The 24,794-nt window shown below is 46.5% G+C and overlaps 2 protein-coding genes across 2 annotated transcripts in view; both read left to right on the plus strand.

Annotated features, from left to right (window-relative positions):
- The first annotated feature begins 1,678 nt into the window (after nt 1-1,678).
- Nucleotides 1,679-14,081, plus strand: UNG (uracil DNA glycosylase). Its single transcript, XM_027124489.1, has 7 exons — nt 1,679-1,881; nt 2,551-2,757; nt 3,479-3,574; nt 6,104-6,201; nt 6,850-6,938; nt 8,524-8,702; nt 12,887-14,081. The coding sequence occupies exons 1-7, from the start codon at nt 1,753-1,755 to the stop codon at nt 13,025-13,027; spliced, it is 939 nt and encodes a 312-aa protein (XP_026980290.1). The 5' UTR covers nt 1,679-1,752; the 3' UTR covers nt 13,028-14,081.
- ACACB (acetyl-CoA carboxylase beta) overlaps nt 8,595-24,794 on the plus strand; it is a 136,711-nt gene continuing 120,511 nt past the window's right edge. Inside the window, exon 1 of the mRNA XM_027124486.1 lies at nt 8,595-8,702. The gene's annotated coding sequence lies outside the window, so the exon portion shown is untranslated. The remainder of the gene's footprint in view (nt 8,703-24,794) is intronic.

A 24,794-nucleotide genomic window follows, 5' to 3' on the forward strand; every position in this document is an offset into this window, starting at 1 on the left:
ATCATGTCACAGCAGCTGGGCTTCCGTGAGAGGGTGAAGCAGCCTTGCCAACTGGTAAGAAGCAGGGATTTTTTTTAAAACCATTTTTAAAAGTTGAAGTATAGTTAATTTACAATGTTGTGTTAGTTTCAGGTGTACCACAAAGTGATTCAGTTATACATATATACATATATTCTTTTTTCAGATTATTTTCCATTATAGGTTCCATTGAATATAGTTCCCTGTGCTATACAGTAGATCCTTGTTGTTTATCTATTTCATATATAGTACTGTGTACATGTTAACTCCAAACTCCTAATTTATCTCTGCCCCATCCCCTCTGGTAACCATAAATTTGTTTTGTATGTCTGTGAGTCTATTTCTGTTTTGTAAATATGTTTATTTCTATCATGTTTTTAGATTCCACATATAAGTGATATGATATTTGTCTTTCTCTGACTTCACTTAGTATGATAATCTCTAGGTCCATCCATGTTGCTGCAGATGGCATTATTTTGTTCTTTGTTACGGCTAATATTCCATTCCTTTATCCATTTATCTGTCAATGGACGTTTAGGTTGCTTCCATGTCTTGGCTATTGTAAATAGTGCTGCTATGAACATTGGGGTGCGTATACCTTTTTGAAGTAGAGTTTTTTCCCTATATATGCCCAGGCGTGGGATTGTTGGATCATATGATAACTTTATTTTTAGTTTCTTTAGGGAACCTCCATACTGGTCTCCATAGTGGCTGCACCAATTTACATTCCCGCCAACAGTGTAGGAGAGGTCCTTTTTCTCCACACCATCTCCGGCATTTACTACTTGTAGACACTTTAATGATGGCCATTCTGACTGGTGTGAGGTGATACCTCATTGTAGTTTTAATTTGCATTTCTCTAATAATTAGAGATGTTGAGCATCTTTTCCTGTGCCTGTTGACCATCTGTATGTATGTAGAAGGAAGGATTTTATTCCAAACATATTTGGAAACTATAGGATTTTAACCTGGGGATTATTATGGTGTAATTTACATTTCAAAAAGATGATTAGGTAGGAAAAGAGAAGACCCGCTGGGATTGTAGTTAGTAGACCAGAGATTGAGAACAGCATTTGAATTTGTTTGGGCTTTATTATGGAGATGGACCCAAGAGGACCGGTCCACAGTTTGGATGTGGGGAGGAAGGGAGAGGGGAAGAATCCCAGGTGTATGGGGATGTCTTTCAGAGGATGACTAGTTTGGAGTTTAACCTTAATGACCTCTGTTAAAGTCTCCCCCAAACCTTACAGGTTAGGCTTCTAGGCCTTAGTTTGTCGTCAGTAAAACAGGTTGTGAAAATTGGACAACTAAAAGCAAAACAATTACTTTTTTTTTTTTTAACAATTACTATTTTAAAGCTAATTTCACTCCCACAAAAAACCCTACGGGGCGGGTACTTTTAAGTTCTTTCACCGGCTGAGAGGTGGAGGGACTTGCCCAAGGCAGAGGTATGATGGGTGAGAAGAATGAATGAAAGAGTAAACATCTGAGTGAACCGACCTAAGGAACCCCGCCCGCTCTAAAGACCTTTCTGAGCCCCACTTCGCCTCAGGGACCTTGCCCAGCGGCCCCTCCCACACATGCGCACTAGGACCTCCGCTGCCCCCTCGCCCACCCCCCCACCCCCGGTCGGAGCATGCGCGGGTTGCTTGGCGCCAATTGTTGACCGCCGCGGCTAGCGCCAAGCTCGCGGGTCCCCTGGCAGCGCGCGTTCGCTCCCTCCTCGGCTCCAGGATGATTGGCCAGAAGACCCTCTACTCCTTCTTCTCCCCGAGCCCCGCCAGGAAGCGACGTGCCTGCAGCTCCGAGCCGGCCGAGCAGTGGAACGGAGTGGCGGCGGTAGCTGAGAGCGGGGATGCGGCGGTAAGGCGCGGCGGGGACCGCTCGTGGGGCCGGGGGTCAGGGGGAAGGGAGGGTGAGGAGGGCGAAGAGGGCGAAGAGGGCGAGGAGGGCGGCGGACCCCGCGCGACCGAGGGGTTGCAGGAACATGGGGCTGACTGGGTAAACTGGGGCCTCCACGTGTTCAAAACAGCCGCCGTGGCGCCTCATCGGCGGCCATGCTGAGGGGTCAGCCAATGGAGGCGAACCTTGGGGCCGACGGCGCCAATCAGAGGCGAGGGGCCCGGCCCACCCTCCAATCAGAGGAGGGAGGGGGTGGGTCCTGGAGGGGAGGGTTTTTGCCGCGAAAAGACCACGTGGGGACGCTAGTGGCGGGACCCGCGGGGCGGGGCCCTGGGTGCTGGGCCCCTTCTCCGCGAACCCCTAGCGAGGCGCTGCGGGCCTTGCTCACAGACCTTTTTCCTGCCCTGTTTTGGTACCAAACTCGAAATTTGGGGCAGCGGCCTGTTAGTGCCGGACTGGGATCAGCCCTGGGTTTCCAGAGTCCGGTTTTGTACGTACCTGCCGAGCGGGGCTGAAACCCCAAGAATGGGTGTCCTCTACCCTGGGCTGTTGGGTTGGGGACGGAAGCTGCGGGCTCCCGGGAGAGGTCCGCTGCAGCTCGTGACCCGTTTCTGCGGGGACCACTTTCAGGCCAGCTCCGCCAAGAAGATCCGGGCCGGGCAGGAGGAGCCCGGCACGCCGCCCTCGTCGCCACTGAGCCCCGAGCAGTTGGTGCGCATCCAGAAGAACAAAGCCGCCGCACTGCTCAGACTCGCAGCGCGCAATGTGCCTGTAGGTTTTGGTGAGAGTTGGAAGAAGCACCTCAGCGGGGAGTTCGGGAAACCATATTTTATTAAGGTAAAGTTGGAGACTGCGGGCACTTGTAAATATAGCAGGCCAAGCCCACGTTTATAGGATATTGCTTTCGTGAGCTCCTACTTTCTGTCCTTCAACATACAGCCATGATGTTTTGAATATGCCCAGTTTAAGATTTTTAAAAGACTATGAGGTGATATCATAGCTTCTTTTTTTTTTTTTTTTGCGGTACGCGGGCCTCTCACTGCTGTGGCCTCTCCCGTTGCGGAGCACAGGCTCCGGACGCGCAGGCTCAGCGGCCATGGCTCACGGGCCCTGCCGCTCCGCGGCATGTGGGATCTTCCAGGATCGGGGCACGAACCCGTGTCCCCTGCATTGGCAGGCGGCCTCTCAACCACTGCGCCCCCAGGGAAGCCCTCATAGCTTCTTTCAACCCATTTGTTTAGTCTGCTCCCAAGGAAAGAGTGGCCTGGTAAAACCACAAACCCGACTGAATGAAACCTGCCCTTTAAACAAAAGAGGGAGGGGTTGGCACCCGCAGGAAATCAAGGCTGTCAGGCCAATCAACTTTGACGCAGCCCAAAGAAAGGAATTAAAATGTCGGGAGGGGAACTGTTTTGATTTTTACGCAGAATTTGGATATAAAACTTGGCAAAGAGCTAGCTAAAAGCTCTTCCAGTAGCTTTCATTGGAAGCTTTCTTATTGAATTCTTATGCTTTCCAGTGAGAATCTGATTGTAAATCTAGTTTATCTTTCCATCAGCTTATGGGATTTGTTGCAGAAGAAAGGAAACATTACACTGTTTACCCACCCCCGCAGCAAGTCTTCACATGGACCCAAATGTGTGACATAAGAGATGTAAGTACAAGTTGTGGATGAATTTTACTAAAAGGGGAGTAGGACTCAAATGGTAGTTTTTAATTAGGGACACTGGAGTTAAGCCACTGTCCATAATTCAGTAATAAATAAAATACTGAAATTGTGAGGTTTGGCGGGCCGTATTTTAGCCTGTACGTACCCTGTTTAACTTTTACTGTGTGCCGTTCATATGGCAAAAAAAGAAAAGTATGTATGTAAACCATGGGTCTGTATGCTCTCACTTGTATTTTATTTTATCCTTAAACCGACCCCATGCCCATGAGAGGTAAAGTGTGGTGGTGAGGAAACTGAGGCACGAAGCAGTTAAGTCTTTTTCAAGTGGTTGTCGGGGGTCCCACCTTGACTTGCGGCTCAGTGTTCTTTCTGTCTGACCACACCATCCTTTACCGTTGATGCTTTCAAACTCTTGACTTGTGGCCTGAACACATCTCCTGTTAACAGATTCCTTTGCTTTGGTTCAGCGTATATACAATGGCTGCTCGCTGTCAGAAGCTTGTTTGTGGCTTCCCACGGTGCAAACTATGAAAGCTGAGGGTGAATACGGCCACTTCCTGCTTCCCAGCCTCACCTCCACCTTCCATTCTCCTCCTTTGGAGCTGGACAGGGCGGTGACCCTCTCCTCACTTCTGTCTTTTGAAAACCAACTAGAGGCATCTCTGGCACCTCCCGGAAGGAGGCCTGTCCCCCACTATATTTGTGATGTGGGTTTCCTTTGTGATGTGGGGGTTTTAGTATCTGCTTGCGTTGGAGGTGTTCCATTTTTTTGTTCTCCTTTTGCCTTACTGATTTTGTAAGCTGAGGGTAGGAATCCCGTGATTTAATAAGCACCTGTTAAATCAAAGAGAAGTGAAATTGTTGAAGACGCCATCGTGATAAGGCTGACGCTCGCAATGCTTAGCAGACTTCACAATTTTCATTTCAGAGCAAGCACTTCGAACGCACCTCCTTGTTTATAAAGTTAAAAAAAAACAAGTCCTATTAAATTCAGTACTAGTTTGCCCCTTGTTTGAAGTATGTCCTGTTTTGAGTACCAATGAGCAATATTGTAAAGAAAGACTAAGAAAAGTGCATGAGACTTCTGAGGATCAGATGGCCCGGTGGGGCTGCTTTGCCAGTGAGCGTGTGGAGGGGAGGGGATGTTACCTGGCTCCTCTGAGGTCCTTATCCAGGACCAGAACTGGAAAGCTTCCCCGCTCGGACACGTTGCTTCACGTTGGGGAATATGCCAGGGGCAGTGTGAGTACCAACCAGAGGAATGGAGAGGCCCATGAAAGCTGCCTGATTGTGGGAACGTCTGAAGCTGGATTTTGAAGGATAAAGTGTATGTTGGCTACGGAAGGAGAGTCTTAAGAAGGAACACGGCAAAAGTGTGGGAATGAAGAGAGGTGGGTGGGCGGGCACCCGATCAAAAGGCCTAGTAGTATTTTCACACCACTGACGGTGACAGTGACCTCATTCTCTGGTTCCATCCCTTAAGAGGACACAGGCAGACCTTGTTTTATTGCGCTTTGCAGATCCAGCGATTTTTACAAATCGAAGGTTTGTGGCAACCTTTCATTGTCAGATGATGGTTAGCATTTTTTAAGCAATAAAGTACTTTCTAATTAAGATACGTACTTTTTTTTGACATGCAATTGCACACTTAATAGACTACCATATCGTGTATGCGCTAGGAGACCAAAAAATTTACGTCACTTGTTTTATCGCAATGTTTGTTTAATGAGACAGTCTGGAGCTGAACCCACGGTGTCTCCGCGGCGTACCCGTCCAGGGGAGCAGGCTCCTTCATATGCTGCTGCTGGGCAACTGGAGTTTCTTCAGCTCGTGGAAAAGCAATTTGGCATATGTCGATGAAAATTTTAAATACACTTAATACTGTGATCAGCAACTCCACTCTTCTGAATCTATTCCATAGAAATGAAAGCAGCAGTATGTAAAGATACATGTAGTAGGATGTTTACTGCGTTATTTTTTTAAGGGAAAAAACTGGGAAACCAGCTGACCGCCCATCAACAACTGAGCTCTGTTGACTTAAAGGAGGCCTACAGTGTATGATGTGAGAAACACAAAAATGTAGGGTGATGAGTACAATGCCCCTCATTATACATCAATAGGTGATTATAAATGGTTGGATCAGGACGGGGTAGGGATGACCGGGAGATCTTGATATATTTCTGGATGGACGTACTTGTGACAAGGGCGTATTTCCTTTTGTAATTCGAAAAATGAAGGGGATGAAAGCAAAGTTGACCCCAGCTTGTTTCAAACACGTGGGTCAGAGAAGGGAGGGGGCACTGCAGCAGGTGACTGAGGGAAGGATAACTGGGTAATGCAGTGATGGTGCCAAGTCACCTGCTCCCTTCTGGGGGCTCTTAGTTGGGCCGGGAGGGGGGCCTGCCCTTGTCCTCATAGTATAAGGAGTCCTTTGTATAAGTTATCAGCCAGCCAAGGTGTCCGTTCAGACTGCCTGTACTATAGTGTTTGATCCTCGCCATCTGGTGTTCACAGGTGAAGGTTGTCGTCCTGGGACAGGATCCATATCACGGACCCAATCAAGCTCATGGGCTCTGCTTTAGTGTTCAAAGGCCCGTGCCACCCCCGCCCAGGTACGCAGGCTCTACAGGTGGCTCAGCTCCAGTTGTGATCACTTTCAAATTACAGGTGCACCTGTTTGTGGGACCGTCACTAGCCTTTGGAGCAGGATTTCTCAGTTTCTGCACTACTGACATGTGGGGCTGGGTCTTTGTGGTCGGGGGGCTGCCGTGTGCGTGGTGAGATGTTTAGCAGCACCCTTGGCCTCGAGATGCCAGCAGCACGCCCCACCCCCACCCCATTTGTGACAATGAAAAATGTCTTCAGACGTTTTCAGCCGTCCCTTGTGGGGCCACATCACGCCTGGTTAAGAACCCCTGCCTTGGAGGATTTTACATATCATTTACAAATATAATGAACATTAAAGGTATAAACTAAATCCATCACTTGGGAGTGGGGTGGTAACTCCTGGGCTAACTTGCTTAGGTTTTCCAAAGTTCTCTTCCTTAAACCCAAGCACTGACCGAAGTAAAGGCGTTTGGCAGGTGTGCCTGTCTAAAGGAAGGGCAGCGTTTCCCATGAATCAGTGCAGTGCGTCCTGTTGTCCGCCCCGAGGGCTGGCTTTGCAGACTAACTCGCGTGTGTGCTGGAGGGTCCTGGACTTTCCGAATTGTGCTTAAGATTCTGTTTTTTTGTTTGTTTTTCTTCTGGCTTGCTTTTAGTTTGGAAAACATTTATAAAGAACTGTCTACAGACATAGATGGTTTTGTTCATCCTGGTCATGGAGATTTATCCGGATGGGCCAGGCAAGGTAAACCAGCCACTGCTAGACGTGTTTTGGATGAATTTCAACTGTCTTTTCTGTCTAGCTTGCTTATATTTTTAAAAGATACCCGTGAAGAACCAGAGGGCTCTAATAAAATGGCTAAGTTTATGTAAGTCAAAGAATGTATCTCACCACCCCCTGATATCCAGGGAGAGGAGATGGGCTGGAGGTTGAATCCATTGCCAGTGGCCAGTGATTTAATCAATCATGCTTATGTAATGAAGCCTCCATAAAACCCCCAAAGGATGACATTTGGAGAGCTTCTGGGTTGGTGCACGCATGGAGATCGGAGAGAGAGGCAAGCTGAGAGAGGGCATGGAAGCCACGTGCCCTTTCCCTCTGTCTTGCCCTTTGCACCTCTTCATCCGACTTGACTGCATCCTTTAATATCCTTTGTTATAAACCAGTAATCTAATCTAGTGAAAAAAAATGTATCTCGCTTTTATCCTGCAGCCAGTGTTTTTCATGTTTTAGTCATAGCATGAAAGGGAAAAGTTGGTTCCTCATCATTCATATTTTACGTTGAACCACTCGACTTCGACCATTCAGAAGGCGGCCTCAAGTTTTCTCATTTTGACACACGGGTTATGTTGTGTGTTTTTAATACCTATCTGTGGGACGTCTTTCTCCTTTTTTAACAAACTATAATCAGGATAAGGAAAGACTATCTGACCTTTCCTTGCAGTGAGATTTTTGTTTTAGTGAAACGTCTTGGCCTCCTTGTGTTACTTTCCAGGGTTATTTCATATCAGTTAGGGTATTTTTTGTGTGTGTGTGTGGTATGCGGGCGTCTCACTGTTGTGGCCTCTCCCGTTGCGGAGCACAGGCTCCGGACACGCAGGCTCAGCGGCCATGGCTCACGGGCCCAGCCGCTCCGCGGCATGTGGGATCCTCCCGGACCGGGGCACAAACCCGTATCCCCTGCATCGGCAGGCGGACTCTCAACCACTGCGCCACCAGGGAAGCCCAGGGTATATTTTTTTAAACAATTCTTTCTGATGATGGATATAATGCACGGTCACTGTTGCAAACTCAGAAGTTCGGTCTTGAAAGTGCAGAGGTGAAAATGAATCTCGCACAGAGGCACCAGCTGGTCACGTCCTAATGCTTTCTCCACCACCGGATTTCAGGTGGCTGCACCAGCTTACATCTCGGGGTGGTTTCGTCATGCGTTGAGCCCATTATTGGGTGTTTAGGCCAACTCGTTTCAGCCTCCCCCTTTTTTTTCTTTTAATTTTATTGAAGTATAGTTGATTTACAATGTTAATTTCTGCTGTACAGCAAAGTGATTCCATTATACATATACATATTCTTTTCCGTATTCTTTATAATTATGGTTTATCAAAGGATATTGAAGAGTTTTCTGTGCTATACATCCTATATATAATAGTTTGCATCTGTTAACCCCAAACTTCCAGTCCATCCCTCCCTCATCCCCCCCATGACAAGCACAAGTCCGTTCTCTCTTATCTGTGAGTCAGTTTGTTTCGTAGATGTGTTCATTTGTGTCGAATTTTAGATTGCACGTTTCAGCCCCCCTTGAACCTCCTTCTTCGCTGTGTGCTCGCAGGTGTTCTCCTGCTCAACGCCGTCCTCACCGTCCGGGCGCATCAGGCCAATTCTCATAAAGAGAGAGGTTGGGAGCAGTTCACCGATGCTGTTGTGTCCTGGCTCAATCAGAACTCGAACGGCCTTGTCTTCCTGCTCTGGGGCTCTTATGCTCAGAAGAAAGGCAGTGCCATTGATAGGGTATGTTTTGGGTTTTTTTTTTTTTAAACAGGTTAGAGAATTCTAGCAGTCCCTTTATGTGGTCCTAGAAAGATCATGTCCTAAAATGAAGCTTATTTTCCCTTAAAACTGTGATAATTAGGATTAGGTTTCCCATCGAAAACTGAACAGAATTCAGGGACTTCCCTGGCGGTCCAGGGGTTAAGAGTCCGTGCTCCCAACGCAGGGGCACAGGTTCTATCCCTGGTCAGGGAACTAAGATCCTGCATGCCACACAGCGCAGCCAAAAAAAAAAAAAGGAAAGAAAGAAAATTGAACAGAACTCAGACGAAATGATTAGTTGTGTATGAGGAGAGCAGCTGGCCAGCTTCTGCTTAGATGCAGTTGGTAACACTGGCATAAACTTGCTGCATACACAGAAAGATAACACAGGTCCCCAGGTTCCATTCATGTAACAAACGATGCAGTAGATGATGAGCGAGGTAAGTCTCTTGCTTTCAACAAGTTTGAGGGTATATGGGAAACATGAAGAGTTCCACCTAATCGCAAATGTAACCTCCCCCCATGAAAACACCATCAGCGATAATTATTAAACCTGGGCCCTGGTTGCTGGTCCCCGACACCAACCCAGCTCTTCAGTCTCTGGCCACCCCACCGCATCCTCCCCCGACCCACCTGCGTATACTTGGTTGCTGAGATTAAAAACCGGAAGTCATCCTTGAATGCCCTCCCTCATCCCCTTAAACCCGTCCTAAAACCATCCTAATCCTGCCTCCCCTCTGTGCTGAGCACTGGCATTTCTCTCTGGGATGCCTGTGACCGGACTGGAGGTGATGCTGGTATGAAGGAGACTGGCAAGGGGAGGAGGGGGCATGGGGCTGGGAGGGAGGGAGACGGGAAGGAGGAATGTTTAGCTTGGGCTACTGGGAGGCACTGAATTGGGCAGTGAGGGTGGGGGGAGAAATCATAGCATAAACACGTCATAAGTGAGGTAAAGGGATGAACCGAGGCGACATGGCAGTAGCTTATGGTGTATCAGATACGTGCAAACAGGTGTCAGGAGCAAGTCCAGCACTTTTCACACAGCATCTCTCCTGACCTCGACGCAGGCTGTTGGGGGTGGGAGGGATACGCTGACCCCGCTTTGTACTGGGGCTCAGGGAGGCGAGGTTACTTGCCCACTTGGGGTGAATGGAGCTTCGGACTCTGATCCGAGCAGCCAGCTCACCTGGGCGGGCCCGTGGGGAGGCCTGCCCAGCCCACGGGCGAGGGTGGCAGGGTTCCAAGCCAGCCATCAGCTTTAGAGACTTGACTCACGTGTCAGTTATCTCCTCCATTTTCTCTTAAGTGGAGTTCTACCTTTATTTCATAATTTAGGCCTTTTTTCCTTTTTTAAGGTAGTAGATTCAATTCACATGGTTAGAAACTAAAGGATTTCAAGGCCTCCCCTCCCAGTCCCCATCCGTTCCAACTCTTCTTGGCCTCGGGTAGGCACTGGGCTTTACTGTCTGACATCTCCGGCCAGTGTCTTTTTTTTTTTTTCTTTTGCGGTACGCGGGCCTCTCACTGCCGTGGCCTCTCCCGTTGCGGAGCACAGGCTCCGGATGCGCAGGCTCGGTGGCCATGGCTCACGGGCCCAGCCACTCCATGGCATGTGGGATCTTCCCGGACGGGGGCATGAACCCGTGTCCCCTGCATCGGCAGGCGGACTCTCAACCACTGCGCCACCAGGGAAGCCCCGTCCAGTGTCTATACACATGGATGCAAGCAGCAAGGGGGCGTGTAGGTCAGATGGAAGAGCTGCTTTCTCTATAAAGGTTCTCTGTGAATGAACAGGATGTTTTCAGGTGTTTTTCTTTTCGGGAAGAGAATAGTAGGAATAAAACCTGGCATGAACGAACTAACTGCTAAGATCTGATTACCTCGGTAATGAAGTGTGTGTGGGAGTGATTTCCAGTCTGTGTCTTAGGGAGGTTTGTGGTCAGAAGCGCCCTTACTCAGTGTATCTGTAATCTTAATAATGGTTCAGTTTGAAAGTAAACAGTTGTTAAAGTAGCTTGACCATTAAAAACCAGACTTCCCTGGCGGTCCAGCGGTTGGGACTCCGCGCTTCCATTGCAGAGGGCCTGGGTTCGATCCCTGGTTGGGGAACTAGGATCCTGCATGCTGCATGGCACAACCAAAAAAAAAAAAAAACAACTGGTAGATTGACCATTAAAACCCAAGTTGCACATCTGTAGCCCGGGGTGTCTCCTGAGCACTAGACCTGTATATTCAGCTGCTGCCTTACTAGGGACCTGGAAGCACATCAAATGCAACATTTTCCCATTCTCCTTTCCTCGTCCATCCCTCATTAAACTTGGGCCCCTGGATGCCCAAGGATAAAAAGGGCCGCTGTCTACCCAGTTGCCCAACCAGAAATCGCATATCATTCTTGACCCCTCCCTTTCTTTCCCCCTCTCCTTCCCCCTCTCCACCCTTTGTATCTATCCCCACCTCCTGCAACCAGTCATACACAGACTTTCTTCTCTCAGCCCCCCCACCACCTGCCCAACTTAGCCTCAGGTCAGCCCCATCTCATCTTGCCCAGAGCAGAGCGTTCAGACGCCTTCTCCTTGGAAGGCCTCGACCTGGGCTCATGAGCTGGGGTCGGCACGGCCCCGGCCTGCCTGTCACCCTCTGTGAACTCCAGGCCCCCTGAACCACCTGGACTTCTCCCCACCCCCTACTCCCCTGACTGCCTTTGAACGTCCTGCTTCCTCTGTCCAGCATGTAGAGGTCTTTTCCTTCCCTGGAGGCTGGCTGACTGGTCCTTTATAATGCACACAGCTCTCGTGTTCAGGGGCCTGCCCCATATGCTGTACCCTGTGCTGAGCACCCGGCCTGCATCCCTTCCCGGGATGCTCTGCGCGCACGACCCATCTTTTGTTCTTCACGGGATCTTCCTGAGCTGGCACTGCTGTTAACTTCCAGTCCACAGGTGAAAAGTGACCTGTGCTCTAGGGAGGGTCAGTGACTTCCCTGGGGCTGCGCCACTGCTGAGTGGCAGGGCCAGGACCTGAAGGAACCCAGGTTCCATGCCCTGACCCACACTGGGCTGCCCGGCTTCACTGATGGCCCCTCCTCAACCCAGCCTTGAAGGCAGGGGTATCTTGAAAGACGATTATTTGTTGGGTGATTTTTTTTTTTAATTTTTGTTTATTTTTGGCTGCGTTGGGTCTTCATTGCTGCGTGCGGGTTTTCTCTAGTTGTGGCTTGTGGGCTCTAGAGCACAGGCTCAGTAGTTGTGGTGCTCAGGCTTAGCTGCTCCACGGCATGTGGGATCTTCCTGGACCAGGGCTCGAACCTGTGTCCCCTGCATTGGCAGGCAGGTTCTTAACCACTGCACCACCAGGGAAGCCCTGTTGGGTGATTTTTATTTAAATACAGGAAAGAATAAAGAAGAAAGCAAAAATGGTCCAGAATCTTCCTACTAAGTTAACTACAGTTGACATTTTAAAAAATTTTAAGTATTCTATTTCGGTGGTGAGATAATGCAAACAGCATGGAAAGGTGCAATCTTCCACCTAAAGGAACTACTGTAAATAGTGTCTTGGGTCTTATCCCCCTACCAAAGAATTGTTTTTAATTTAATGCATTTATCACTTTTTCTTGCTTTTTTTTCCCACTTGACATATTTTAGAGGTCTCCCTGTGTCAGCATATGCAGCTTGATCTTGTTCTTCTAGCAGCTGTGTGGTGTTGCGTTAACAGAACTTTAGAAAAATATTTGTAATCAGTTGCATAACACTGGATTTATAGTAGGTTTTACCCGATAGGAGCCGTGCACCTCCTCAAGCCTGCATCTTTATGGAGATGTGTGCATCATGGCGTCCTTTACCAAATAACAGTCTCAGCAGTGGGACTGCTGGGTCATAGGACAAGGGCACCTACGAGTCCTATCGAGAGTGCCCAGTGGAGAGCAGAGACGGGTGCTCTGCATCCTTAGGGCCTAGCCCAGGTAGTGGCTCTACCAACCAGTGGAGGATGAACGCACGGACCTGTGTGGATGCTGCAAGTAAACCAACACCGTGAGGAAAGTGGGCGAATTTAGAGCGGTCACAGGGGAGCGGCAGAGCTGACAGAAAGCGCCACAGCCAGAGTGGTTTTTTTTTAAAGTCCTGAGAGTGTCCCCACAATCTCACTCCCCGTCTCCTCCTCTTTCAGAAGCGGCACCACGTGCTGCAGACCGCGCATCCCTCGCCGTTTTCGGTGTACAGGGGGTTCTTCGGATGCAGGCATTTCTCTAAAACCAATGAGCTGCTGCAGAAGTCCGGCAAAGAGCCCATCAACTGGAAGGATCTGTGACCTTGACCCTTGGGGGTCAGGGGTCTTTGAGTGGTTTTCTAGAAGCTGTGATTGAAGTATCTGTCATTTACGAAGTCAAAGTCAAAAAACAATTTCCCTCCTAATTCTTCAGCACCCTGCACAAGGGCACACATTTTCCGAGGAGCAGCAGTGAACCAGGCAGCCTGGGAGCAGCTTTACCTGGCCAGAAGCACACAAATCTCCCTGGGACCTCTGGCCTGGAATATGCTGCCTGTGGGTCAAGGTTCTTGGAAGGGAGATGAGGTCAAATACTCTGGACTCTGTTCCCCTTTGTTATTACTTTCAAGCAGGGAGGAGATAAGCACCTTTTTGGTACAGCCAGCTTCTACTTGTTTTTACCTGGCAGGTTAGACTTTAGGTTTTATGGTATTGGGTGTTTTTATTTGGAAAGGCCCCCTTTCTTTACCCAGCCTGGCGTTCCAGTCTTGGTCAGGTACACTGGCCCGTGATCTTTCACGGAGCCCTCAGGAAGCCTGAGGTTTTTGCAAGTTCCCAGAAATTAGGGATCGAATTCCTGACCGTCGTACTGGCAAAAATTGCTAAGGAACCATCCTTGGTGTAAACTTTCACTTCTGGAGGCTGGGGAAAGTGAACTGGGTCTAGTCTATGCAATTAGTTATGTAATTCTTTGGGTGTTTCTGGGAATAAGGTATGGAGGTTTAACAGAAAGGAGGAGAAAAGTTTGTTTTCTTTTAAGAGGAAAGATGCTTTTTTTCCTAGCTGCATCTCGTCTGGGGTTTGTGCCAGCATACACTGCCAATGTTTTTTCGTGTGTGGGGGGTAGGGGTGCGGTTAGACTGAAATCACTTTGGGATTTTTTTTCGGCAACGCTGGTGAATTTTGCTTTTTTAAAAAAGATACTTAACGCAGATGTGTACATATATATATATATTTTTTTAATCCTTTTTTTAAGAGGCAGTCTTTATTAGGTGTGCACCTCCATCCCAGATGCCGTTAGAGCGCTGTTTTGCTGTTAGCTGGGTTAAAGGGTTAACCCCGCGAGAGTTTGGTAATAAAAGATTGTTGAAGTTTCGCTTGGTGCCTGGTCCTTCTGGGCCCTGGGCGGACGCCCTTCAGGCTGCTCTTGGCTTGGGGCGGCCCGGGGTCGCCATGACAACCAATGTGGGCCGGAAGGGCCGCCTCCGTGCCGCCCTTCCTCCTTCCCCCTCCCCCCGCCTCTCCGCGCCAGGCCTCGGTAAGCCCTGGGCCGGGTTCCTGGGAGGGGCGCGCGCAGGAGTCGGCGAGGGCGCTGTGGAGGGGGTATGGGGGCTGAACGGGGTCGGGGTCTGCTGGGACCCTAAAGGAGCCACTTCGGACTGGAAAAAGCATTTCTCCACGGATCTTGGCATGCTCACCATGGCTGCGTATCCTGCCAAGCCCTGCGACAGTGCGAGGGCAGCTTCCCCCCACCCTCCCTCAGCTAGTTTTCCAGACTCTTCTCTGGGCTTGAGGTGTGAGGCCAAGGCACTGGGAAGACCCCCTGATGGTGGCCCACTGACCTGGCAGCACTTGGCTTCAGTAGCTGGGGTGGAACATCCAGAGAAAAGGTCGGTGTCCGCTGCTGTCTGATGAAGGGAGCAAAAAGAATAAAGAAGTCTTGGGAACGCGGGTGCTCGTGTTTAAGTGGGCGAGAAGGGCCGCATCCAGTGAGAACGTCCAGTCTAACACGTTTCTTAGGAGGGCAGGGATTTGGAAACTTGTTTGAGAAGATTACTTCCCCTCTGGGCCTCAGTTTTCTCATGTCTGAAAAGAAGGGTTTATGATCCCACATTGTGCAAAATCAGCACGAAGATGCATTTGCAGTTTTCCCTCTGGTAACTTTGGGGTCCTCCACTAAGCGTTCCAACGGATTCCCTTTATCCAAAGAAGAAGTGAGAGAAGAATGTTTATCAGTGAGGTTTTAACACCGATCTCCTAATGCAGTGCTGTGAGTAGGGAGGAAGCAGAAAGCTCTGAGGTACCACAGATAATTGAAAAGCAAACGAATTTTTTTTTTTTTTTTTTGAGTTACGCGGAGCCCTCACTGCTGTGGCCCCTCCCGTTGCGGAGCACAGGCTCCGGACGCGCAGGCTCAGCGGCCATGGCTCACGGGCCCAGCCGCTCCGCGGCATGTGGGATCTTCCTGGACCGGGGCACAAACCCGTGTCCCCTGCATCGGCAGGCAGACTCTCAACCACTGCGCCACCAGGGAAGCCCCTGCAAACTAATTTTTTAAGAAATTATATTGAACCTTGGAAGTGTAGTGACACTTTAAACAGAACACAGAGCAGCATCTTAAATGGTCTATGACCACCCCCGCCCCCGAAAAAGAAATACAAATTCGATCACTGATTTTTTTAGAAACAAGGTTAATTTTGATGAACTTTTAGCTGTGTAGTTGTAACTGTTTTTCACGTGTTTTCAGATTTGCTATGATTATAGCACTGGGTCACTGGGTATGCAGAGATGTGTAAAAGGTGTTAAAAAGTTAAGCTGAGTAAATGAAGATCTAATTGGCGTCATTAAAAGATTCATGAGTCAAGCACCATCTCATCTAGCAGAGACATACTCTGAGGGGTGGAAGGCATTTGTAGAAAGGAGGGTGGAACAAGGAAATCATCGAAAAAAGTGAAAGTTCATTGGAGGAAAGTCAGTTCAAGTGACAGTGGCTTCTCATTGGGGTTTGTGATTGACACTTTGGGGTAACTGACCAGAGTCAGTTACCAGAGGGCATAAGAGCTTCCTCTCCAGGCCTTCCCAACTCCAGTTTTAGTTGAGGTTTCCTTTTATTAATTTTCAGTTACCGCCTTTTGATCAAGATCTTCCTCGAAAAGCATCGCTGATCCAGAGACAGGCTTTCCAAATTCAGCCTTCACTCCTCGGTGCCAGGAAAGACCTTTTCTGGGTGTCACGTCCCACACTGGAGGGAAAGTGCACCCACCAGAAACTGCCTGAGGCCACATTTGAGTAACAAGAGACAGTAGTAGGGAGAACTCGCAGGCATTTCTTATCCCAAGTCTGTATTTTGTCAAGGTTGTAAGCGTTGGAAATCATCTCAAAGCGCTGAGTTAGCATCACCTCATTAAGCACATCATTTTCACTAAGGTCCAACAAACAGGAGGTAGAAAACTTAACAAGTATGCAGAGCAGAATTTAAAACAACATACCAAAACCATCTTTACACAGAACCATAAAGATGGTTCTAAACCAAAACCTTCACATACAAAGATGTAGCCAGGAGGTGTGCATAAGGCTCCTGCATAAGTGACAGTATCTGTGGACCCGTTCATTGTACAGAGGCATTGGCATCATTCAACCAAGGCTCATAGACTGTATTATTACCTATTGAAAGGCTGTCTAAATACATGGGTATGTCAGTAAGCTTACAAATGGCCTGATTACATTGGCTGCCCCAGAGTTTCTTATGTACTCGAGAGACCTCATTTTCCCATCCCAGGGTCGGGTTAGATTGAAGCAAAGAACAAGGTTAGGTGGGCTTAGTACCCTCACTTTATAAAATGGGCCCTTGGAACAATTTAAACACAGTGGCATTTGGGATTCCATTGAAATTACTTCTAGGGTGGAGCCAGGCCAAGTGGCAGTTGAATGAAGTCCAGCTGCAGGTGTTCAAGGGTCTCAGGGCTCCAGGAGCAAGAATATTTTTTCCGGGATTATGGACCTGGCAGATCAGAATCGTTGGTAGTCTGTTTTTTGCAGTTTTGTAGACGTCTCCCCACCAATGGTGATTCATAATTTGAGTCATCTTAAATGTGCAATGGTGGATGAAGGAATGTAAACACAAACGAAAAACAAAAAAAGGGATTTACCAGGGTTCCAGGAAGAACCAGGCAGCCGTCTTGGGTTTTTCCAAGAGCCCTGACCATTCACTTAGTTTACAGCCATTGTTTACCCACCTTAATTTCGCTGATTCAGGAGCAGACCGTTGCCATTTTACAAGGACATCAGGATGGCAGAAGTCTGGCAGTGAGGGATGATTTTTTGCAGAAGCAGAATGGATTGCATCCACACGTGTTAACAATCTTTATAGATTCTGTTGCTGTTGCCTTTGAATGAGAGTCATCCAGGACATTTCCCTGATACTCAGGTTCAGTCCTTTTAGTGTGAGTCTTAATTTTGATGACAGCAATTTCAGAAAGTAAGAGAATAGCAGTAAGAAGATCGTTTACTTGTTGCCCATTTTCTGTTGGGGTCCCAGAGGATGTCATACAACATTTTAAGATAATAACTAGAATTACAAGTGATAATCATTGTACCAGGTCCTATCAGATTTCTAGGAATTTCACACAATTTCTGGAACACTTACATACCTGTACAAACACAACATAGAAAAAGCTTAGTGGGGACTTCCCTGGTGGTCCAGCAGTTAAGACTCTGCACTCCCAATGCATGGGGCCCAGGTTTGATCTCTGGTCAGGGAACTAGATCCCGCATGCCGCACCTAAGAGCCTGCATGCCGCAACTAAAGATCCCACACGCCACGATGAAGATCCCACACACGGCAATGAAGATCCCTAATGCCGCCATTAAGACCTGGCGCAGCCAAATAAATATTTTTTTTAAAAAAGGTTTAGTACTATTTCTTGTTTGAAAGTGCTTCTCGTGTAATTTAACATATCAAATAAGCCTAATTAGTTTAACAAATATTTTGGTAAGTTCCAGGGGCCCTGTGGGAAAATCCCAAAGTTCCTTCCAGGTCAAAAAGACTTCATTTAGAATTTGATTTGGGGAAGCTTGTTAAAAATATGAAAAAAAAAAAGGTTTAAAAACACTGCATAGATAGGATCACAGGTTACTGTAAAACATTACTTAGTTATCTATTTAACCAAAGTGACAAAAATAAAATTAACAAGAAAATATAGAAGGTTATACAGGTGTTGGCAAAACTTTAGCTCTTTTAATATTAAGAAGACTCAGTTTTCCTGAGTAACCAAGGACCTGATGACAAAGAGCACAGGAGATCACTGCGATAAAACACAAAATCTTTGCTTTCTAGGCAAATTACTTTTAAAGAAAAAGATTTTACAATCTTTTATCAGGAGCAGATCAACAATCCCAGAAAACTTGTTCTTTCAGCAGATGAAAGAAAATTAAGCTTTAATTTTACATAATATTGAAGCCTATTTCCAGAACCCTTCTGGTAGCAATCCAAATTTTAAACCACTTGACTACAGAAGGTAAATTTGTCCTTCATAAGCAGAAGTTCTAGTTTAGACAAAATTACACTCACTTCCCTTAACAGAAATGCATCTTTATTCTTCATGCCTTTTCTTTTTTTTTTTTTTTTTTTTTTTCATGCCTTTTCTTACCCAAAACACATCCTTTCCTTGCATACAGGGTTGTTTCCCTTATTATTTCTAGTAGTTTCAATAACATGTTAGAATTTTTAGCCCTGAGAAATCTTTAATTTCTAGTGAAAACTAAGAAGCAAGTAATTATGAACTGTCTTTAATATTAGCATTCTGTGGCTTGGCAAATTTATAAATACTTTTAATAGTTTATAGAAACATGCTTTTTGGTGTGGCTTAAAACATGTTTACTAATAGATCCACTTCGTTTCTCTGCAGTGGGAATTCAAAAGCAGATAAACCTATGATCAGTAATTAATATTCAATATTTTCTCTTACATGGGAATGATCCATATATTCAATAAGTTTCTATCATTTAATTTAACTTAGCAAAATTCTAAAGTTTCAGGTTGCCGGAAAGATTTGTGAAACTTATCTGAAAAGTTCACCTAAAAAACCTTTTATCTTACATTTATTTAATTTACTTGCCCTTAGCAGTTATGTTTAGATTACTTATGAAAATTTCATCATACCGAGTTATTTTTCTTGACAAATTTGTAAGCCTAGGTAGAATAAAAGTATTATATTTAATGCTAAAAACTCTAAAGACATGCCTGTTTTATTTAAGCCAACAAACTTAAACTAGCTTTTATTTACTGAAGATTATCCCAGATCACATGAGGCATTTGGGTTAGTTTCTATTTTTCTGAGAATTTAGAATGCCCAATCTTTAAAAGTGCTTGACCTTCAAACCAACTAAATAGAGCTCTTTTACAAAATAATTTTAGCAATACCATCTGGAAGTAGAAAAATATTCACATTTAATATCTATATCTATCTACCTATTTATCTCTATATATCTATCTAGATACCTTTATATACATGTACACAAATATATAAACAGATGCAAACAGATTATAAGTTTTCCTTCTTTTGTGCAGGACAGTTCTATAATGTCCTGATATATTACAATAGGGGAGGTTTGGGGATTGGCAAATAGGATGGACAGACCCCTCCACTTATTGTTGGACTGTTTCTTTCTCTCTGGGTACACAGTTCATTTTAACTTAGGGGAGGAGCCTAAAAAAATTACATCAGGCTCTGAATATCAGCTTCCACTTTTCTGATCATAAAGTTATTGAATCCTTTCAAACATCTTGTCAAGATTTAGCCAGGGCAAACAATAAATACTACTGGCAGTGCGAACATGAGTTGTATTTGTAGTTTCCCCTTGGCTCTTAAAGGGAATAACACAGCAGTTTACCAGAAAATCCCTCAGCGTCCCGTCAACTTTGATAGGGGCCCATATGGGGGCATTTAAGTTGATGTTGAAGAATTTGCATAAAGTTTTAAGGACTACCACTTTCCCACTGTCCCAGGTGATTACAATTGAGACATCAAGTTCTCTGCCAGTGTTTTTTCTTTTTAATATTTATATATTTATTTATTTGGGGTACTCGGGATCTTTGTTGCGGCATGGGGGATCTAGTTCCCTGACCAGGGAAGTGAACCTGGGCCCCCTGCATTGGGAGCTCGGAGTCTTAACCACTGGACCACCAGGGAAGTCCCTGGGCCAATGTTTTGATAATGAACTGCTAAGAGGGTGAAAAGGGGGAGGCCTAGGTGTTGTTTTAGATACTTTTGCATCTTTTAATTGTTTTAATTATCCTTTTGCAATGAATCTTCCAGTGAAACTATTTTGGAATCCTGAAGCATTTTGGTAGCTTCCACGTACCATTTGAAACAGGTGTCCCATCTGTTTGTTCAACTTGGGATCCCTTTCTCTCTAGCATATTTCTTTTTTTTTTTTTTTTATCTAGCGTATTTCTTAAATGAACAATCTTGTCTGACTGGAACATTCCCCAGGATGGCCATTGTAATTCTATGTAGTCTTTATTAAGACTTTGCCATATTTGTAGATATCTACAGCTTCTGGGACCACAGTTCTTAGACAGAATAAGCAGGTGTGTTGGAAGGTGGTGAGCTCACCTCTTTGGATATAAAGGATCTGTTTCTTTTAGCTAAGTCTTTGGGTTTCTTGGAGCCTCACTGATAATCTGGGGAGTGGGGAAAGGGTTTAACCTCCAGGCCCCAAAGAATGAGGACTGTGGGTTGATTCCAAACAAATGAGCTGCAGCTGCTACCAGGAGTTCCCAAGGTGGAATCTGGGGGAGGATTCCAAATAAATGGGGAATTGTAGAGTAAACTGTTAACAGTTCCCAAAGTGGAATCCAGAAGGGAGTTTAAGGGCTGGGATTTTTCCATCTGGGAAATTGTGGTCTTAAAGGCTAGGGACTTAGCTTCAGGTAGAACCAACTGCCAGCTCAAGATGACCTGCCCTGTAAAGGAAAGCCAATGGGGTTGCGAGCTTGAACGCAAAGAGGGTGGAGCCCAAACAGAGGGGAACTTACCAATGGCCCTCGCAAACGGCAAGAAAGACAGTGAACGCAAACCATTGCTCATTGTCCCCGATTGTCATCAGGAGTTTGCTTTGGATCCCCTCACTGCCACCAATCTGTTAAAAAACAAATTTAAACTGAGTAAATTTGAAGATCTAATTGGCTTTATTAAATGATTCACAAATCGGGCAGCATCTCATCTAGCAAGCAGAGAGATACTTAAGTTGTACAAAACGGCAGGTTTTTATAGAAAGGAGGGTGGGACAAGGAAATCAACACGAGAAAAATGAAAGTTCATTGGAGGAAAGTGAAAGTTCAGGTGATAACAGCTTCTCATTGGCTGAGCTGTGGCCATTTCCATTGGCTGGGCTTGTTACCGGGCAGGAAGAAAATCTTCCTCCTGCTGGAGTAGTAAAGTAGTTGTATTTGGGAGTGCTAGGTATGTCTCTTCTGGTTGGGATCTGTAATTGATGTCTTCCTGTTTGGGGTAATTGATGAGGAATGGGAGGGTGTGAGAGCTCCCTCTACAGGCCTTCCAATTTCAGTTGCGGTTTCCTCTTACTAATTTTCACAAAGGCAGTCTTGGCTTTGTAGAGCAGGGATCAGCATACTTTTTCTATAAAGGGTCAGATAGTAAATACTTTAGGCTTTGCAGTCATCCCGTCTCTGGGAAATACTCAACTCTTCATTTACACGTACAAAATGTAAATGGTGTGGCTGTGTTCCAATAAAACTTTATGGACACTGCAGTTGGCATTTAATATGATTTGTGAGTATCACAATCTTTTGATTTTTTAAATAAAGCATTTAACAAATGTAAAAACCACTCTTAGCCCGGGAGCCATAGGAAAACAGGCAACACGGGCCATAGATTTTGGCTCCCTGCTCTAGTACTTCCACTCAGATGGCAGCAGTGATGGGGCCCATCTGTTGCGTCCTCCCACTGCCTGGCCAGTTCCGCGTGGCTTGCTGTGGGAGCCTGTGAGAGCCCAGCCAACAAATGATTCCCTTCTCAGGCAAGGAGAGTAGTATCTATCTGCTGAGGGCTTTTGGAAACACAAGACATTCAGTTATGCAAAACGTTGTTCTGGGAACCCCAAGTTATAAATTAATCGTGTGAAAGCTACTATCTTGTTTGTGACTTAAGTCCAGTGGGGCAAGGACAGGGAGTGGGAATTTTTTTTTTTAAACTGTAGCATATTGTGGGTATGCTTTCATTATTAGACAATACATTCTCTCCCTCTTAAAATTCCTCTTCGGCTTCAGTTTGCTCCTGGTATAAAAAGCCTTACGAGTTTTGGATTGGAGAAGCAAACTTTTTGGTGTCTGTGTGTGTGACAGTGGCTTTTCATCCTTGTCAAAGCTTCAGGGCATACAAGAAAGAACTGGTGGGGGCTCTGGGCTACTTGAAGGAGGGTCCTGGTAAATGACCTTGTTTGATCTCAGTGGGAACCAGTTTTAAAATTTCTGAAGTATGTTTGGAAATGCAGATATTCGTGAGAGGGGCATCCCCAGAGATCAATACATTGCTCCTCAATTGTGTACTTCCTGCGTCCTTGTGTCCCTCTCAGTTAGTGGTATTTGGGGTGATGAAGGGGGGATCTGGCTTCTAGAAAATGCTATGCCGTAAACAGAGTGTCCAGGGAAAACTGAGCCACAGAAAGAGATCTTTGTGTGTGTGGAACAGGAGGGGGAAGTGTTTCTAGTCTTTTGAGAATAAGGAATTTCATAAAAAAAAATATTAAGTGCCTGTTATGAGCAATCCACCATGCTAGAAGTTCAGCACACCATTTCGTTTAATTTTCTCAACCACATGGTGAAGTAATTAGATGAAGAAACAGGCTTGGCTATTTGCCCAAAGCCACAGGTGACAGAGCAAGTATTCAAACTCAAGTCAACCTGATTTCAAAGCCCAATAGCCTTACCACTCCTGACACTCTGCCCAGATCACAATTATTTGGAGTCATCGAGGAGGGATTTTCAATGGAGTGTTAACGAAATTTCCCTGAGTCACAGATGGCTCTCCCCGGAGACATAGGAGACCATGTCTATATTTTGAGAGATGCTTCTTCCGAAGGATTGTATGAGCTACCCTAGAGTGAAGCAGGCTTGATAAATAATCTAAGCACCGTCATCGGCTGAGTCCTCGAGCTGCATTATTTCATCCCCAGCTCCTATGAAACACAGGTGCTGCTCTCCCAGGCTCCCGCTGTGATACCCAGGCTCCGAGAGGACACGGCAGCAGGTGAGAAATATGCTTCCCGCTTACAAGTCCAATGAAGAAAATTCCAAGAAGTCCACTATTTGATAACCCTTCCTTCTTGGAAAACAAGCCCAGAAAGGAAGTTGCTCTGGCATGGTGAAGGCTGCACCTGCAGTCACTGTTGAAATCATTTTTGCATCGGTTCAGGGCCCTTACAGATGTTTCCACTTGCCAAGCCACTGAACTGCGGTCCCCTTAGCTCTTCTTGGAGCACAATGCAATGCCACCCCCACTTTTAAAAAAATTTTGATTGGAGTATGGTTGCTTTACAATGTTGTGTTAGCCTCCACTGCACAACAAAATTCATCAGCCATACACGTACAGATATCCCCTCCCTTTTGGACTTCCCTCCCATTTAGGTTACCACAGTGCATTAGGTAGAGTTCCCTGTGATATACAGTATGTTCCCATCGGTTGTTGCAATGCCCTTTTGTGTGGCCTCTGCTTTCCCTGCTCTGGCTTGGACCTGGACGTGACCTTTATCCTACATGCCTCGGGCTCTCCTCGAGCTGTAGAACACTCTGTCACTGTGGCATAGGCTGGATTTCTGTCTTCCCCGCCAGCCCGAGCGAGAGCCAGCTGACCCTGGCTGGGAACGGAGCTGTTTTGTTTCTTTTTCCCCCACAAGTCCCGAAAAATAGGAAACATTTCATCAAGTGGCATCTTCCTGGAGAGGGTTTTACAAAATCTCTTCCGGGGAGAGGAGCCAGAAGAGTTTTTGATAACGATCATTTATTAACCCATTCGAGCCTTCACTGTGGGCTTGTTCCAGAAGCCATTTCTCAAACACCCAACAACCTGCATGGGGTTAATTTTCAGCATGTCACAGGAGGGCCAGAATGACTTTGGACTTTAGCTGCGCCGTGGCTTAGATATCTAGGGATTTTGAAATAAAGCGAGTGATGGGATTAAAAGGAGGGAGGCAGAACTGCTCCCACTTCACCTGGATTATGCCTCCTCTTCAGAGTCTTGAAAGTTAAGCGCTCTGGGGATATTTTTAAATGGCAGGGGCCAGTTAATCTAAAAGTGACATTTACAGTTACGGCAGTGAGCAACTAGCTGGCTGAGATGCAGGTCCTCGGCTAACAGGGAACCCGGAAAACCTCAGCCTGAACGCACAATTGAGAGGACACGGGGAAAGAAAAGGTGGAGAGATAGTGGTAAGTGAGTTCCCCCCCTCCCTGGGGTCACTGACCATTCAGCCAGCATCCATGTGAATAGGAATTTAACACATAGTGAGGGCAGCCCCTGGACAGAGACTTCCATGCGGGCACAGAGGCACAGCTGTTTGCGGGAAGCTGATGTAAAGGGCTCGAAATGTAATGTAGATGAAGGACCTTTTCTTTGCTTCTGTAAATGGTTATGTTGCTGGGGATCCCTGTGCAAACTTTCATCAGCTCCACACACCAAAATAGTTTAGGCTTTAGTTTTACCTACAAAGCAATTCTGGGAGATTTTGGCCCCCAAAGCTTCTGTCTTCAAGAAGAGAATTCTGGGGCTTCCCTGGTGGCGCAGTGGTTGAGAGTCCGCCTGCCGATGCAGGGGACGCGGGTTCGTGCCCCGGTCCGGGAAGATCCCACATGCCGTGGAGCGGCTGGGCCCGTGAGCCATGGCTGCTGAGCCTGTGCGTCCGGAGCCTGTGCTCCGCAAGGGGAGAAGCCACAACAGCGAGAGGCCCGCGTACCGCAAAAAAAAAAAAAAAAGAAGAGAATTCTGTTTCTTATAGATGTCCAATCTCTCAGACTGTTGTTCATTTTTTTTAAAAAAAGCAGACTCTGAGAGTAAAGCATTTCTGGTGG

Source organism: Aethalodelphis obliquidens, unplaced genomic scaffold, assembly GCF_003676395.1.
Source record: "Aethalodelphis obliquidens isolate GAN/ISIS:26980383/991018 unplaced genomic scaffold, ASM367639v1 scaffold28, whole genome shotgun sequence".
In the NCBI taxonomy this organism is placed as follows: Eukaryota; Metazoa; Chordata; class Mammalia; order Artiodactyla; family Delphinidae; genus Aethalodelphis; species Aethalodelphis obliquidens.